Genomic DNA, 17,818 nt, shown 5'->3' on the forward strand with positions numbered 1-17,818 from the left:
GGTATTTTATATATATATATATATATATTTTTTATATTAGGAAAGAAAAAAGCTTAACAATATTAATGTTTGGATCTTCGAACAGAGACTGCTTTAAAATCAGATTTATGTTATTGTAGCGATAGAAAACATCACTGAAGTAATTTGAAGGAATGCTGCTGAGTTGACAATCCTGGGAYGGATAAAATTCGGATTCATTCCGTGGGTCTAGAAGTTGTCTACATAAAAAAGCGAAAGAATAAATATGTTAATGTATAAGATAAGTTTTTCAAAAGTTAGATGAGGAATAACTTGAATTAAGATGGGTTCATATGAAAGTTATAAATATATGGCTGAAATTCCTTCCTATTGCATAAAAGCAAAATTTCTCAGACTTTGTTTTAATAAATCACCAACATTTTGCTCTCATTTTATTATTAACTTCCATTGTGCAASGAAAAGAAACGTTATTCAAACGTACATAYATACGTACATATGCACAAAAGATTTCACTAGACCATAATAATATTACCATAAATCAATTCTGCGCCAGTTAAACGTTTTAAATAATTTCTAACTTCCTACTCGCAAATCGCTTATAATTTCAATACAAATTCACCTCCACCAAGCTTCGCAAATAGTAGAGAAATAACCACATTTTGCTTGCAAAAAGAAACGGCTAATAAGACAACAAATATAACAAAGTTAACGGCATCGAAGTAAAAAACAAACGAGAAACCCTCCAAACCAAGAAAAAAAAAAACTAAGAAAATAAATTATACTAACGCTTAAATAAAGCAATAATAAAAGCAAAAACAATACGCTTAATAGAAAAACCAGTAATAAACAATAACAATGCATAAATAAACATTCAGCATGTTGAGGTCTGCAAATGCCAGTGACGCTGAAAGTCGTTTTGCCAGTTTGACAGCCAACAAGCGTCAGAGCCGAACGCGCAACAATTCCAAGAGAGCGACATTCACTTATATGGCCGGGAGTTAGTGGGCAAGGGTGTAGAGATATAAAAACATATGAAAAACATGTTTCAAACGCACTTATATATTTTTGCCATTTCGTATGAAATTATAAATATTTTTTTTAACTTCACTGTGTTAACAGAGATTTTAGTGCTATTTATAAGAAAACTAGTAAAAATTCTAGTTTCAGATAAATAGTTCAGAATTATTACAGGTTAAAAAGAAATCTGAAAAACTTGTAAGTATAAGAGGAAGYAAAAAGGTTTTAATTGAAATATTAGGTCTTTACTACTACTTTGGGTCTTCTACTACTTTCGGATTAGGACCCTGAGAGAGGTTTACTACACTTCCTTTTAAACCTTATAAATTCGACTTCGGCTTGAGGGGTTACGTGGCTTTCATCGCGCCATTTTTTGAACAATTTTTTCTAATATAAAAAAAAAATATTTTAGTAGAATTTTTTATTGTTACAAATTATTGACAACTATTACTATTTACAAAGAAATTTTTGGAAAATAATATCTTAAACTCGGCCATTGCGACGCCATTTCCGGTGACCATTCGGAAAAAAGATGCGTYCACGTGGGCAGAATAAATCCTTACAGGATAATCTAAAGTGATAAAATACGTRTTTTAGTTAAAACCTTAACRTAGAACTTGTACGAAGGATAAAAAAATTAATGAAAAATTTGCGATTTTTGTTTTTCAAATAATTGTAATCGAAAAAAGTCCTTCATCCAAGTCTTTAAGAATTGTATCTCAAAGACCTGTTTAAAAGAAGTTCGGTTGAGTAGTTCYCAAGAAATTTTGCCAATCGATTTCAAAAACACAGTTTCGAGAAAAACTCGTTGAAAGACGGCGCACTTAGCTTAGCTGGTCTCAAGCGCACAAGTTCTCAAGACAAGAATCTCCGAAACTATTACTCGGATCAAATTGAAAATTTAGAACAATATTCTAGAGGTGTTGTAGAATTTGATAAGATAATAAAAAAAATAAATTTTTTGAAACCCGTAAACCCATGTAACCCCTTAATATACTTTATGGTTAGTATTTTTGAGTCTGAATTACTTCTAAATCGTTTATAAATATTTGACCTTAACTTCAAAAAAAAAAAAAATGTTTTTATCTTCCAAGCAATCAAGAAGCAAATTTAATTTAAAAAATCCAATAATCCTTTGGATTAAGCTTAAACTCTTCTATACGACTTATTAAACCGTATAAAAGAATTTAAGAAGGAATAATTCACAAATCGATAGCTATTGTTATCATGTATAGTATGTACTCTAAGGAATTAAGAAATTTCATACAAAATTTAATTGCAAAACTATAAGATAAATTGTATTGTAAGGTAAGGCACGGTTTTCAAAACCTAAACTCACCAATTTCGTAGGAAAATGCTATCAAACTGCGCATGTGTCGATTTAAGCGATTGAATTGCTGCTTAAATATTGAATCCGTGTCCGTATTGTGTTGAAATAAAACACTTGTTTAACGATTAATTATTTGTTGACTATTAAGTTTAGTTCGTAAAGTATTTTGCAGCTGGAAGTTGTTTGATTATGTAAAAATGAATAACTTTGATATTTTAACAGTGCAATAAAATCTCTTTCATAACTTGCGGTTTTCCGTTATTTTATTCTTTTTATTGTATTTTACTTTATTTATTTACTTTCAATGCTATTTTCGCAGTATAATATTGTCGTGCATGCGTGTGTAGGTAAGGCAAGCACCGCTTTAAACGGTTACAATATTAGACAAAAACGTTAATAATTCACACTTTCCATTTTTGGTTTGTTTGTACGCATTTCAGCTCATTTCATTGTCGTGTATTACTTTTATTCTTATTTTTTTGTTGTTTTAATTTTTTGCTTATTCAATGCGCTTTTTTACAACAGTAAAAATTTTACCTTTCCGACAAAATATATAAAAAAGTAAAATTTGTGTTCTAAAACGCGTTCAACACAAAGAAAGCATTTCAGTGCAAAGTAAAAATAAAAATTACAATGAAATCGAGCACAAAACTACATGAAATTATTAAATTGAAAAGCTGACGACATTAGCTTTCTATAGACAAACCATAAACAAAAAGAAGGAAGCTTGGAAAAATCGACGAATCTAGCGAATTGTGAAATGACAATATTTGCTTAATTAACACGTTCGCTGYAGAAAATAAAACTAACAATATTATAATAATAATATTAAGCAACAAAAGCGAGCGCAAATACAAAAATTATTCACACAAAAAGAAGTAATTATAATAAAAAAWAAAAAAAAAAAAAATAATAATAATAAGTGAGAATTCCAAACTTCTTACAAACACTTCATAACGCTATTGCAATTTATACTTAATTGCATTTCTATGAGCATTATAATTAGTATTTTGTGATTGCTCAAATGATTTTTAACACAAACTCGCGAAACTGGCCAGAGATTCTCACATGTAAACATGTAGCTTTTGGAATTTCTCAACACTTTTCGCACTTCAATGGCGATATTTTGCTAGATCGTAAGATTTCCCGCATTTTCACACTAGAGTGTGAACGCATGTGATCTTTGATTTTTTTTTTACCTTTGCCAATGAACAACAAATTCCACACGTTTTCTTCTTATTTTGTAAGCGCACTACACTTCGTTTTCGATTTCGTTTCGAAAATAAAGACCGCAACTCGCAAATCGGCAGTTTTTCTGCTTTAACCTCTTTTAGAAAAACACATACACTGCACCTATGCGTGTTGGTTGGTGTCTGTTGCTTGATTTGGCTTTATTTCGAAAATAGCAGTGTGTTGAAAATTGCACATGCGCGCGCAACCGCAAGTAAACACAACCGCTCAACTCCGTTGTTCACACTCAAATGATTTGCTRAGGCCAAAACGCCGCTGATATCCAAAGTAGTCGCAGTCAAAGCGGTCGACGCGTACACCACTTGACGCTCATTTCGCTCACACGTCAACATAGCGCCAATTCCTGAGCGGTTTGTTTATAGCTCCAAAGTTTGATTTCTGTGCGTGTTGTTGCTGTTTGTTTGCCGTGTTTGATATTGATGAGCGAGAGCGTGTCGAACAACTTTGCAACGGGCTGCAGCGCACCATATTAGAGCAATTTGTTTGTTTACGTGCTTTTTTGTTTGATCGCCCAGCAAAGACGCTGAAAAGTGTTTGCTGGCTGTAAAGTCCAATACAGTGCRGCAATTTGGAGTTGCAGGTTTTCAAAAGTTAGTTCGTGTAAAAAATGTGTGATATTAGAGGGTTGACTGCAGGAAAAAGGAAAGTGATTCAAAAAGTAATATTATGCTCGCCATCTGGCGTTGAAACTTTCCGACATTTTGCAAAAGACCGTGCGATGATAGTTTTTGATTGTTTTGAATTTTTCTTTGATAAGACTAGGCTTTTCTTYTTCTGTCTACATTCATAATGAGTATAAAGCTAAAGACCATATTTTAGTGAACTTACGTCTCGTTGACCATTTTTAAACCAAAAGCAACTTTGGCAATACTTTGATAGAAGCGTCAAAAAGGATGGTGCCTATTTAAAGCAACGGTAGCAAAACACATAAATTAAGAGAAAATTGACTGGTCGACAGACTCAAAACCAAGTCTGACATGTTGTTATGGACATTTAGCAATTTTGCCTGTTCTAGGCAAGTATTCATTGTTGATTCGGAAACTTAAAATGATAGCCCAAAATTCAACACTCGACTTACAGTGCTGTTTACTGAGTGGGACCACATTTAGCGGTCTCTCAAAGCACACAGTTATATACATACATACATATGTCTTTCAAAATCTAGCTCCTCACGGAAATTTTCCTTCAACAGGTGACAAATGACACCACTACTGTGGCACATCAAAAAGGGCTCTTGAGGGTCACTCTGTGAAAAACAAAATCCGGTGAAAAGAGGAAATTCCATGTGAGCGGACGCTGTGTGAGCAAACAAACGCTCAGATTAAAGGTGGAAGGAGATGTGCATTCGTGAAAAGTACTGAAACCAGCTTAAATGCAAATGTGTGTAAATAAATTCAATATACATATGTACCTACACGTCTGCGTATAACGCAGTGATTAGCTCGCGAAAAACTACTTACGTTTAACACGAAGTGTCTAACACCCAGAAGGAAGCCTCGTAGACCCTATATATAAAATATTATATACATGTAGTATGTATATTTTTTTCACTTTTTCAGAATGATGAGCTGAGTCGATTTAGTCTCATCCGTCTGTCTGTCCTACTGTTCGCCTGTATATACGCGAACTAGACGAGTTCAACTATTTCCACAGTTTTTGAGATATTCATACGAAATTTTGTATATGTCCTTATATCTTCAAGAAGCTGCTCATTTGTTGGTACCGCTGATATTGGACCATTATAGCATATACATAGTTGCCTTAAAAACTGAACGATCGGAATTAAGTACAGTTGTGTGGAAAGCTTTTTCTTTTGACGAGCTATCTTTACGAGGCTTGAAATGAGTTATTGTCTAAAGATACGGTGTAACCTCCGAAGAAACTGTTCAGATCGGTTTGCTATGGCGTATAGCCATACAAAAATGAATGAAAGGAATAAAGTACTTGTATGGAAAACTATCTCATTTGACGAGATATCTTCACGCAAGGTAACGGTGCAATTGCCAAAAAAAAAAATTCAGATGGGATCACTATAGCATATAGCTGCCATACAAACTGAACGAAAAAAATATTTTTTTGGACGTCGCGGGTTTATAAATACAATTTTTATGATCCCCACTGTACGTATAATTTCATGCATAGTTTTTACAAAGAGCCCAGCCAAATGAATGAACAGGTTGGTTGTTGTTTCAAGAGAATATTGATTGTGAGTAAGTTAAATTTTTCGAAACCATATTGTATGAAAATTTTACTATATGTGCTCTCTACTTAAAAACAGTTTGGTGAGGGGTCATTTAAATACCTTAAATCTCATTAAGGATGAATCTAATATGAAAGATATTATATAAGGTAAGAAAATTATGAAACCTYACTTAGATGACCTCAAAAACAGCATAATCATATATTAAGAGAGTTTCTAATTCCGCATTGAACATTGGTTCTATTAGTTAAAGTATTTATCTAAAGGAAAAGGATCAGGCCAGATTATGAAAATTTTTGTCCAATATGGAGTAAGTAATTATAGTCCGCCTCCACTAGACAAAATTGCAGTTTAAATGTTGTAATGTAGCATCTTTAAAACAGGCCCAGGAAACGTGTTGTTTCGACGGGGTCAGACCAAAGGGAGAGACCAAAGGTGTCAGATAAGTAGGGTTAGCACGGCATACAAAGAGATGGTCAGTGTCATGAGAGGACTCAYTGCACGCTGGACATATATTTGATATGTCAGGGTCTTTTCTGGGAGTCTTCAAGTGGCATCCTGTCGTAGTCCGCAGTGCACTGCATCCAAGCGACGATATTGATTCGTTCCCACGACAGCGGAACGGATCCGGATTTTTATTCGGCCAAGGACTATCAACTCGGCAGAATTCTGCCGCTACAACAAAAAAAAAAAAAAACCATATTGGTGCGGCGTAGTTAAGAACCGGCCGGCCGTTAGCCTTGTAAGTTGCTAACAACGTTTCTTTGTCTTTTTCCAATGTGCTGACGGCTAGCGACTTGGGGATTTTATTGCGGCTCTGTACTTTGGCGATAATCGCGGACGTATGGGGAATGAAGAAGCACTGACTGTCGAAAGGCACACCTAAAATTTCAGGCTTATTGACAGTCAAAATCTTAACGCCATCGACCGCAATATTAAAGTTAAATCTGTACTCATTCGTCCAGTTTGYGAATATGGKCGCTGTGGATTTAATGGAGGAGGTCGGAAAGATAGCCGTTTACTTTTGAGCACATGCCATCGATTCCATGTACAAAACTATGGTTGTAGCCTGTGGCCCCGTATATCCAAATAATATTTTTCGGAACGTTGATTAAAATATTCAACATGAAATCTATAATTACGCATTTTAGGGATAATGTAAAGACATATGTAAGCAACAAATAGACTAAGAGATCCCCACTAACGTCATATCAATGATGAGGCGAACATTATACCRTAGAATTGTAAGCGTCTCCTTAGATAAATTCTGCTAACATTTTTTTGGAAAAAATTTGAAACACCATATGTAAGTTAAAGTGACTCAGTTTAATTGGTAAAATGAAATACTAAATTTCTCTTTTAAAATACGCAAAAATCGACAGTAACTATACCACRAAACAATGTAAACGAATTTAGAGGGCGGTTTTTTCTTCCATTGCTTAATCACGCTTTGACGCCCCTTCATTCGAATCAAACCATTTAATTGTTCCATGATTAAAAGTTATTATTATTTATATAGCGATGCACAGATATTTGTATGTACATATGAAAATATCATGTATGTTGTGTATAGAAGTGTAAACTGATAATGATGGCACGTTCATATGTATGTATGTGTGTATGTATGTATGTACGTGAATTTCTATAGAAAAGTCAGTGTGTTTACGTGAAAGAGATTTTGTGTTTTCAATGCTTCACAATTAAAAGAAATATAATTGCATTTATAGTGATTTCACCCGCCTCCCTTTTTTCCAGCAGCCACGGGCGGCGTGCTTACCAGTGTGTGTATTAAACGCGAATTAGCGAATGGAAATAAATATTTATACATATATTTTAAAACTTAGTGGGTAAGCGTTTAGTTTGGAGTTTGTAAATCTAAAAAATATAATACTTCTCGAGACGAAATGGTGGGTAGTAAAGGTTCAGAAAGTGTATAAATTGTATATAAAATTGTTTCGACACATTTTCACCTTTTAGCAAATAAGTATAAGTTTGACAGCACGAAAATATGCTGACTTTATGCGGCGATATCTGAATCTGGTRTCCCCGCAAAACTAAAACGGCTGTGTACACTGACGTTGAGGTATACCAACAGCTTCATCAATARCGGGAAGAACCCCTCCGAGCTGTTCGATACCAAACGAGGTTTCAGACAAGCAGACTCCCTATCYTATCGTGCGACTTCTTCAATCTACTGCTGGAAAAAACAATTCGAGCTGCAGAGCTAAATCGAGAAGGCACAATCTCTTATAAGAGTGTACAGCTACTGGCATACGCCGATGATGTTGATATCATTGGCTTCAATAATCGCGCCGTTAGTTCAGCTTTCTCCAGACTGGATAAGGAAGCGAAGCAAATAGGTCTGGTAGTGAACGAGACGAAGTATTTACATCACTTAGGGTTTGACATCCTATAAAGTCTCCTCGGGGAATYGGGCGGTGTGGAGCTGCAACTCTAAAATTATCAAGGCAATTTTTGATAAACAAAAAAAAAAAGCTGTACTTGCAAAAAGTGCCCGAGCCGATATATCGGATCGCGCCTTCATTTCATTTACAAACGTTTATACTTTTGTTTTTTTCTATAATTTTCTAAAGAGTTCGAAAAAGCGAGTGTCATTGTTTAGTTCTGTATTTCATCCAAAATATGCAGCTTTTTGAATTATGCAAATATTATTTCTCGTTTGGTTTGTACAAGTATTTTTACGAACCCTTGTAAWACTGTGAAATTCGGCCGGTTTTTTCGCATATGCACCTCTATTTCGCCCGGCATTAAAAGGGTTAATAGAGTTACCAAATGTCTTGTCATGTCAATGGTCTACATACATTCTATGTAATGATCAAATCTCTGGATAATAGACCAAAGAACTCAAAGAACTCATTTCGACCCTCAAGGGTCGAATCTGGAGTATACTCWTKTAGATGGAATTAATTTTAGTAAATTTTCAAACAATTACTTCGCATATTTGTTGTTTAGAGGGACGTCTTTATAAAAAAAACTGTTTAAAATTTTATTTTAACAATGAAAGTTGGTAAGATAAACTAGGAACCTGTTGGAGCTAAAGAAGTTGTTTACTTTTATTGGATTCACGCTGAACAAGATTACAGCGGTAAAAAAAAGTTATTTAGTTTTATCAGATTCACGCTGAACCAGCTTACACCCTTACAAATTAGCCAAGCAAAAAAATTTACTTTCCATCTAACACTCTTCTCCTCTGTTTCAGACCCAACGATTACCCTATTTACTGGAGCTCTCCTCAGATGACAACATATAAATCTTACCACTAATAAAATTTTAATATTTACTGCCACAACAACACTGGGTGGTCTTTTTTTTATGCAAAAACGATATAATTGTCCATTGAATGGTGAAAGTGTTTTTGAGGTGAATTTTATAAAGTGTTATCAATTTGAAAAGTAATGTGTTATCTACCACTTACTGAAAAAACATTTTCACGGTTGAATAATTAAACTCGCATGGCGCGCTCTATCAATGTGAGTTAAGTTTACACAAAAGTGTRAAAGTGTTTCGATGAAAAATAAATTTGTTTTGCATAAATTTTTGCATTTAGCTAAAGAAAATTTCACTTTCGGTTTTTATTAACAATATATGTACAAAATATAACGCAAATACTACAAACATATGCATAAGTATACATACCTTTTCAATAATTCAATGCTTTTGATTGATGTTGTTACATACAAATTTTGCTTGTAAATACAAATTTGATTAATTGCTAAAGACTTTACGCTTTTTCATACTAGCCAGGCGATTACACGCTGCCCGGCTAGACATGGTGTGCACGCAGCTTAAATGTGTTTTATATTAAAATTATTATTATTATTGAGATTATAATTTATGCAGTAGTAAGGTATATGTATATGTCTAAGCAAGTATTTTACACATCCAATCGATAATGTCTATTTGCGGCTTAAAACGTTTTTGCGGAGCTGTGGGTAGAAAGAAATTTTTTATTTATTTTGAAATAAAACACAACTTTGTATCGCTGGCGCACTTACCCAACAATGCGTAGCGTTGTTCGTTTTGCAACTGTGTGTAATCGGTTGTTGGTGATGGCTTGTACTCCATAGTATGCACGCTGGCCATTTCTTCAGTCCATATCGTATCGAAGGAGTCTTGCAGCAGTGTGAGCATTTGTGCATATTGTTTTTGTAGCGATGATGCCGGCTTGTCCATTTGTAATTCCATTAAGGCTTTGCATGTGTCACGCACCTGTTCCTGCTGATTGACCAACTTCATGACTTCATTGTGCAGCGCATCAATGAGTGCGATATCTTCGAATGGATTGCCGGGCTTCAAGCTAAGYAATTTACGTTCGTGCTTACGGCGATTTTTGGCCGAACGGAATGTTTTGCTGAAGTGAAAAAAAAAATAGAAAAAAAATTAATATAAATCAAAAGATAATGTGCATGTACTGATTATAAAAATTGGATCTATGAAACGAAAACCCAAACGCGTTGCGCATTGCAGTTTTGAACAATAATTAATTACATGAAAATGAAATTTAAAAAAAAGAAGAAAAGTGTTTGTAATTCCGTCGAAAACTCACCCGGTGCCTTGAGAGCTTCCAGTGTAACGCGATGAGCGCATACTAGTAGTGTCGGAGAGTAAGTCGACTTCATCAATATCAGCCATTTCATCGCCATTAAAGAGGCCATCACGCTTTTGTTGCGCAAGCACGCGAACCTCACACAAACGTTCCTTGTGTGCAATGAACACGGTTTCATCATCCGACAACTGCTGTTGCAGTTGCTTAACGTATGCGAGCAACTCTGGCTTGACATATTCCTCTAATAATGCAACCTCTCCGTTATTCAAATTCACTTCTACAATTGCTTGGAAGTAGAGATGACCCTGCAGGAGATATTTGATTGCTTCCTTAAAGTTTGTGCCATAAGTCTTTTGTAAGTCATGCGCAACCTGATATTGCCCGTGTTCAAGTAAAGCTGGCAACATGGTGCTAGGTGAAAAAATATTTTATAAGTTATAAAGAATATAAAATATAAATAAAAATACTATTAAATATAATATTAATAATAAAATATATAATTGTCAATAATGAATAATACTTTTAATAATAGAATTTTTTTTTTATAATTATCTACTTACAGCGCCACTGTGCCTACAWCCTTTGCATCCTTTTGCGCCAACATCAGCACACGACGCCAATCCAATATATGCTTGGAACAGAGCAGCGCCTGTGCGAGATTGCCGCCGCGCTCATACATAATGCTCGCACTAGCAAGATCGTTCTCAGCGCGCAAGTGATCCGCATAGGTCAAGCAGATGCGCATATGACAGTTACGCAGACTTTCCTTTTCTGGCTCAGTCAAATCATCACCATTTTCCAAGTTATAGTACTTAAAAGCTTCTTTGTAGAGACGATGGCGGTCCAAAAATTCTAAGGCTTCGTCGAATTTCTCAAATCCGCAKTTAGCGATATTCTCCAGTGCCTTTTCGTAACGCTTCAGATGCAGATCAATTTTGAAACGACGATAATTCATTTCCAACTGCTTCAGTTCGTTAAGAAAAGGTAGAAATTCTTTGGGGTCTTTTTGCGATTTTTGCGCTACATAAAGCACTAAACCGAAATCGTAGGTGCCCAATGCAACATTGTATAATTCGTTTACATCAACTAAGTAGAGCAGATGTTTGAGCGCCTCTTCGGCTGAGCCCAACATGGAATTATCGACATATTTAGCGTGTAAATTTTGTTGCTTCTTAGCTTCCCAAACCAGCAGCAGTGCTTCCTCAACCTTACCTATTTTCACAAAGCCTGTAATAATGGGCAAGCGAAAACGTTCCTGGTCGTTATCTGACATATATTTGTACAATAGCGTGCAGATATAATTCACCTTGGATGTGATTTTGAAGCCTTCTGGATATGTTTGTTGTGCTGCGGTATAGTTGCTGGCGTACATTGTTTTGGAGAAGTCCTTTGGGGATTGAAGCAAAATTAAAMATATATTTAATACAAGAGTTTACAAAGTGGATTAATTTACAAATACAKAGAAATAACAAATAAACATACCTCATTCTGCAAATCGGTGAGGAAAAGATTTAGCCATTGCGGATTTGTTATCTGCTTCAAGAAAACGTCCACATTTTTCACAAAATTTGTCATATTGTGATCACAAATAATGTTCAAATTTATGCGTTGCTTGCGCAGCATGTTGAAMGCTTCACGATAGCGCTGCTTATCGAGCATTTGACCGATGATCTCCAAGGCAAGCACACGTGGGCAAATCGCTTCTAAATTGCCGCGTGGCATTTGAAGCACGACGCGCGCATCATTCGCTATAGTGGTCACCAGTCTGCCACCACGCTCCATATTACGTTTATAGGCATGTTGGCGTGTGGCGAGCAATATGAAATTCAACTCGGTTAACTTTGTATAGGCCAAGTAATTGCCGGCCAAGCAAAAGGAAGTCACATCGCCRGCTATCAATTCGTTGTCAATATACAAACGCTGATTATGCAACAATGAAATGAGGCAATCTGCTTGCGCCGACTGTGTTTGATACCATTCCATGGTTAATGCAACATGGTCCAATTGTTGGTACACCTTGTCAAGCTTAAGTGTAGACTCATTGTGTATCGATATTTGGTGCACTTTACCATTTAGTGTTTGCACAAAGAATTGTTCCAAAGTATCGAAGCCCATGCAACTACAAACAGCTCCGCTGTTCAGTTTTAAGATGCTAATCGTCTTGTAGGATTTCGTATCAATCGATAACTGAAGCAGAAACACTTTGCTCTTTTCAGCAATATTTGCCGTAGCGACGAGATGTTTTTCGTCTAGCACAAAGAAATTGCCGAGCTCTATTGGTGGTGACCAATATCTCTCAAGTTTCGGCTCTGCTCTTTGCAAAAAGCAGATCCTTTCTAAGGAAATTGAATAAGTGCCGTTGATCACATGAAATACTTGTATTCGTTCTTTGGCGTCGTAAACGTACAATTGCAATTCTTCATCGTGGGTTTCCGTTATAGCAACAGCATTGATATAGGCGTCGGCGTAAAATTCTTTGCTACACATCGGCGGTGGTGGAATCGCTTTCGAGAAATCGGTAAACAGTAATTTTGGACCGTCTATTACAATTACAAGGCCACTTCGTTCAAAGCGATCGAAATCGAAATGCCAACGGTAAATAAGATAACGACCATTTTCTAGCCAAATRTGCAAAGTCTTTTCCTCGCCTATTCGCTGGTCCCAACAGTGGTGTGAAATGCGGTCCGTTTGCTCAAAAGTAAGTACCTGCTTCAGATACCAATGATAATTTCCTATGGTATAGAGATAAATATAATTTTTTCCGGTCGAGGCATCTAATGTTTCAACAGACAAAATATCTGAATCGTTACTCCAGCGTAAAGACTGTATGGGTTCTTCATCAATTTCGAATGGCAGTGTAATTTCACGATGTCGCAAACCATTTTTCTCGAAAAGCGAGATAGTACTTTTATTGGGGAGTATCTGTGGCATTGCGATCCAGTTACCTGATGGCCGCCAAGCAACCGGATATTGCAAACCTTGTAAACGTTCCGAAATGTATACTAATTCTCCTTCCTTTTTGAAAATTTTAAACATACGTCCAACTTCATTATTGACAAAGGATACTACAAAATAACTGCTATCAGCGCGCCAAGTAATTTCAATATTCTGCATATAGAAAAACACCATGTTAATATTTTACTTTTTGAAATTTCTAAAGATRACAAACCTGCGGTAGCTCCTCTACATTCTCCGGTGGTTTAAAATCGCTTTTTTGCTTAGCTGCAGCTTTACCTTCGCTTCCATGAAATTGTGTTTCTTTTTTACCCCAACCAACGTTAACAAACTGACTTTCAGGATCACAATTTTCTTTTAACTTATGTTCATTTATGACGTCATAAGTGCACGTCATAACAACAAGTGTGTTTGCCTTTGTAACAAAAACGGCAACTTCTTGATCTGGACTCCATGACATCTTCTCCAATCCAACATCACAAAATGTACATTCGTTAACGGCGCCAGAGCTGGGCGATACAGCCAGCACCTCCCCCGCTTCTGTGGCTAGACATATCTCATCATTTAGCGCTAAGTACTCCGCTCCTACAATTCCAGGAACTGCGGCGATCTCTTTTATATCGCCCGTGACTGTTTTTATCTCAAAAAGCTTATCGTCGGAGACCACATGAACGATTTCATCACTTTCCTTGCGGCTTATATTTGGATTCAACAAAATATGTTTAACATTGTGCACTTTGGCACTCAATTGTTTGCACGATTTCAATTTCAGATTACGCATTTTTAATACAAATAATTAAATTAGTTATAAATTATTTGGAAAACAATAACTTAATATATTGGCATAAATGTAGTAAGACGAATAATGGCCGCCAAAAACAATGCACAGATATTTACCATGGCCGAAACGTGCACAGCTGTCAACATCAGGTGTTTGACAGACTTACATACTGCAGCATCTACTGGGAAGTAGATGTTTACAYATTTGCCAATATTAATTTAACATATGCACGTCATATTTAAGTTATTAAAGTTATTTAATTTATATATGTTTATATATGTAAATTGTATTAAAAATTAGACTTTATACTTTCTTAGTTTCTATAATTTAGTTGAATTTGTTATAAGATTTGAATATTTTATTTAATTTTGTTTACAATTCAAATTTTTGAATGTTTTTATTAGTATGGTTTGTGGAAGTTGTATTCAGCTCATACATAAACCTCCTCCACCATCCACTTTATATTCTTTCATTTTACCAAATTGGATCCAATGATCCAATGGATAGGTGGTGGGTTATATTGTATGGTTGGTAATACTGGAGGCGTGTAAGTATTTTCCCCAAAAAACGGCAGTAAAATATTTGTTTCTGTGAATTTATGGACGCAATAGTGCCACGAAAATAAAATAAAATTGTGATTTAATGTGTTGTGTTGCCTAAACTATAAATTGTAAATATCGCCAATTTCAGAGCAAAGTGTGAAATTTCTCAATATATTTGTTAAATTCCAAATAGAAGGTGGCACCAAGAATTTCTGTGGGCCGTCTTTTGCCTAGTATTTGTCAATTTCTTTTACCTTATTTTTCCACTTGTAATTATCCGTGGTTGTAAGGTGTGCAGCAATGAAGACGTGAAGACGTGAAGAGTAGAGCGAATAAACGAGAAAAACGAGACGGTAACGCGAATGCAAAAGTGAAAAAAGTAAAAAATAAATTATAAAGAAAAATTCCACAACGACAGCAAAAAAATTTAATGATAAGTGTACAAGATACGCAAAAGTTTTACAGCGAAAGCAATTCAGTGCAAGTGTAAAAAGTGTGTTAGAAAAGTGTTTTCTAATTGTTAAAATATATAAGCACTAGTGCGAAGAAAATATACATTGCCAATAAGAATATTTTAAACGTCTACAACCAAGAAAAAATATACAGGGAAATTATTAATTGTTGCCAAAATCATAACACCAAATAAGCAATAAGGTAAGTTCAGTAGTATTAGGATATTAACAAAAAAGAGAAAATGCGACATATAAGTATGATGGTATATTATTTTACCGATCACTGAAAGGCATCTAGAATACCCTACTAGGAAAAGAATCAACTCAAATGTTACCAAATATTYCTGAAGTTCGAGAAAACTGTAACTAACATCTGTCTAATGCTCGCGCTGTGTAAAAATAACTTCTAGTGCCAAAATGTGACATTTATGAAAATCGCCATATGGTTAAAGATGTAACTATTTCTCTTGGAAACAGGATATTAAAGTCAAATTTATTATAATAACAGAGTAGCCTACAGTTTAAATGTCCGCAAATTGGCCCAATAGTTATGTGTAAGTTGTATAGTAATCGATGAACTTCGTAGGGACTCATTCATTAGAGTCAGCGACATACAATTATTAAAGTCAATTCCGAAAAAAGGATGTACTTATGTATGTACATATAAAATTGCATAGTTTTGTAATGTGACTGCCACAAAACAACAACAATCATAACAACTCAATACAGGATGCTATAACGACAAAAATTTCGTAGTGGATTGTAAGAATATTCAGTAGATTCTTTGCTTTTACCATTACATCTTCGTCTACGTGCGCACTGACAACGGAAATATCGTTCATGTGCTCTTGGGTGGCAGGCGGTATGTCCAGGATGTAGCATATAGTGAGTATGTACGAAATATGGTACTGAAGGGAAAGTGCGTATGCTCTGTGCGCAATTGCTTTTTCTTTTTTTGTTAACATTTGTACATTTGTTTGTATGTTTTCCTGGGTGCGCCGCGCCTATGGCATTTTTGTTTCTTACATTGTCCATGAAAAGTTTGTTATACTCTTCGTGTTTCAGTAACTTATTATTTATTATAATTTTTTTGTTTTTGTATCAAAAAGTGCTCTAAATTGTTTTATTTTTATACATATTTGTGCATTTAAATGCAATAGATAACATATACCTAATATCTGCATAAATTTCAGCAAAACAATATAACAAGTTTTATTAACTAATAATGCTTATATACATTGACATTTAGTAATATAGATATTTATTGTATTTATATAAATGTTAAGCATTCGTTTTTGGGTGAAATAAACTTTATTATTAATGTGTTTATATGGCTTATTATATATGCAAATTTGTATTTATTTTTATTATGATTAAATGGTTCAGTTCAGAAAAACTGAATGGTATTTTCTAAGGTCAACTAGATTTCATTTTATTGCCAATGAAAACATATAATAATTGGCTTAAAGTAAAAGACTATTCGTCTACCATCAAAAATATATATGTGGTTGTGCTGTTATTTGCCAATATAGTCAAGTGACTTTTTGTAAGACAAAAAATAGGCAAAAAGTTTGGAAAATATGTTTTACAAATAGTAAAAAAGGTGTCTAACCAGTTCGCATAACAGCTTCTTCGTGTTAATGAGCACAAATGCTACTGATCACTTAAGGTGATGTGATTATTGTTCGCAGAGTGCTGGCGTTGTCAAAAACTTTTAGTGTCCCATTCACTGACTTATACTAAATACCCACTTTGTTTTTCTACTTTAAAACAACAATAAAATATTTAAACATATAGAGTGGACTTGAACGAAATAATATTCATGCTGAAGAAAAATAAAAACTTTAATAAAAAGCAAAAGATAACACAAAGAAGTTGTACCAAATCACATACATATATAATACATATGTTTATAAGTAATTTGAATATAAATAACATAATACATTTCAAAGAAGTGAACACACATTTTTATTCATTCATTTATTTGTACGTAGATTATGACTGAATGCCAGTTTTTTTTTTTGGCTGAAATGATTATGATGATTGATTKTTCTTTCACTACCCTAACTTGATGCTATGAATTTTTAAATTATTGTTTGTAAATCGACTATATAAATTCACATCCATTGAAGAGCACTAAACCGCTCATGAACACACACATAYGAATTTTATATACTAGTATTTACGTATTTCCATAGTAAATAGTATTTTCGGTTTTATTCTTACTGTTCACAACAGAAAATATACACACCTAGTAGACCGGCAACTATCAACTGCAACAACAATCACATACACCTTAGTAGTAAGGCTCGTATTTGACCACATGAACCCAGTAGTAATTGTGCGTAATATTTATGTTCAAAAAAATAAATATAGATCAACTAAATATAATAATTTATAAATATTCTTACACATTTGTGAAAAGTATGTGTGAACTCATTGTTCAGCCGGTATATAAAATAAATTTGTATTATAAATGTTGTTTTGGTTTGTAGTTTTCGCTTCGTAAAAATATTTTCGTTTTAATATGTATTTCCTATATTTCACATTTATTACGGACAACCAAATGTCGGCAATTTGTTTTCGATATTCGCTACSTTTCACAATCGTAATGAAATATGTATGTGTGCATTTTTTACACAATAACCGCAGTGATGGTGGCATACAAAAATAATAATAACATGTTCGTGTGTGTATATTTTCTATGTATGGAAAAGTGTAAACACCGCAACAAAACCGGCTCG

At 34.6% G+C, this 17,818-nt stretch overlaps 2 protein-coding genes across 5 annotated transcripts in view; both read right to left on the reverse strand.

The window, feature by feature from the left end:
• The window catches only part of LOC108967478 (serine-rich adhesin for platelets), a 50,958-nt gene extending 47,165 nt beyond the window's left edge, over nucleotides 1-3,793 (reverse strand). For 2 of the 4 annotated variants that reach the window (XM_018930916.1, XM_018930920.1), the window contains exons 1-2: nucleotides 3,526-3,793; nucleotides 2,336-2,863 (exon numbers count right to left, since the gene is read on the reverse strand). The gene's annotated coding sequence lies outside the window, so the exon portion shown is untranslated. The remainder of the gene's footprint in view (nucleotides 1-2,335; nucleotides 2,864-3,525) is intronic. The other 2 variants (XM_018930918.1, XM_018930917.1) reach the window with 2 other exon arrangements.
• A 5,572-nt stretch (nucleotides 3,794-9,365) lies between these two features.
• Nucleotides 9,366-14,166, reverse strand: LOC108967492 (putative elongator complex protein 1). Its single transcript, XM_018930950.1, has 6 exons — nucleotides 13,514-14,166; nucleotides 11,827-13,452; nucleotides 10,905-11,731; nucleotides 10,345-10,755; nucleotides 9,794-10,149; nucleotides 9,366-9,724 (listed from the first exon to the last, which is right to left on the reverse strand). The coding sequence occupies exons 1-6, from the start codon at nucleotides 14,078-14,080 to the stop codon at nucleotides 9,660-9,662; spliced, it is 3,852 nt and encodes a 1,283-aa protein (XP_018786495.1). The 5' UTR covers nucleotides 14,081-14,166; the 3' UTR covers nucleotides 9,366-9,659.
• Between the last annotated feature and the right edge of the window lie 3,652 nt (nucleotides 14,167-17,818).

This window comes from Bactrocera latifrons, unplaced genomic scaffold, assembly GCF_001853355.1.
Source record: "Bactrocera latifrons isolate USDA-ARS-PBARC rearing strain unplaced genomic scaffold, ASM185335v1 scaffold_189, whole genome shotgun sequence".
In the NCBI taxonomy this organism is placed as follows: Eukaryota; Metazoa; Arthropoda; class Insecta; order Diptera; family Tephritidae; genus Bactrocera; species Bactrocera latifrons.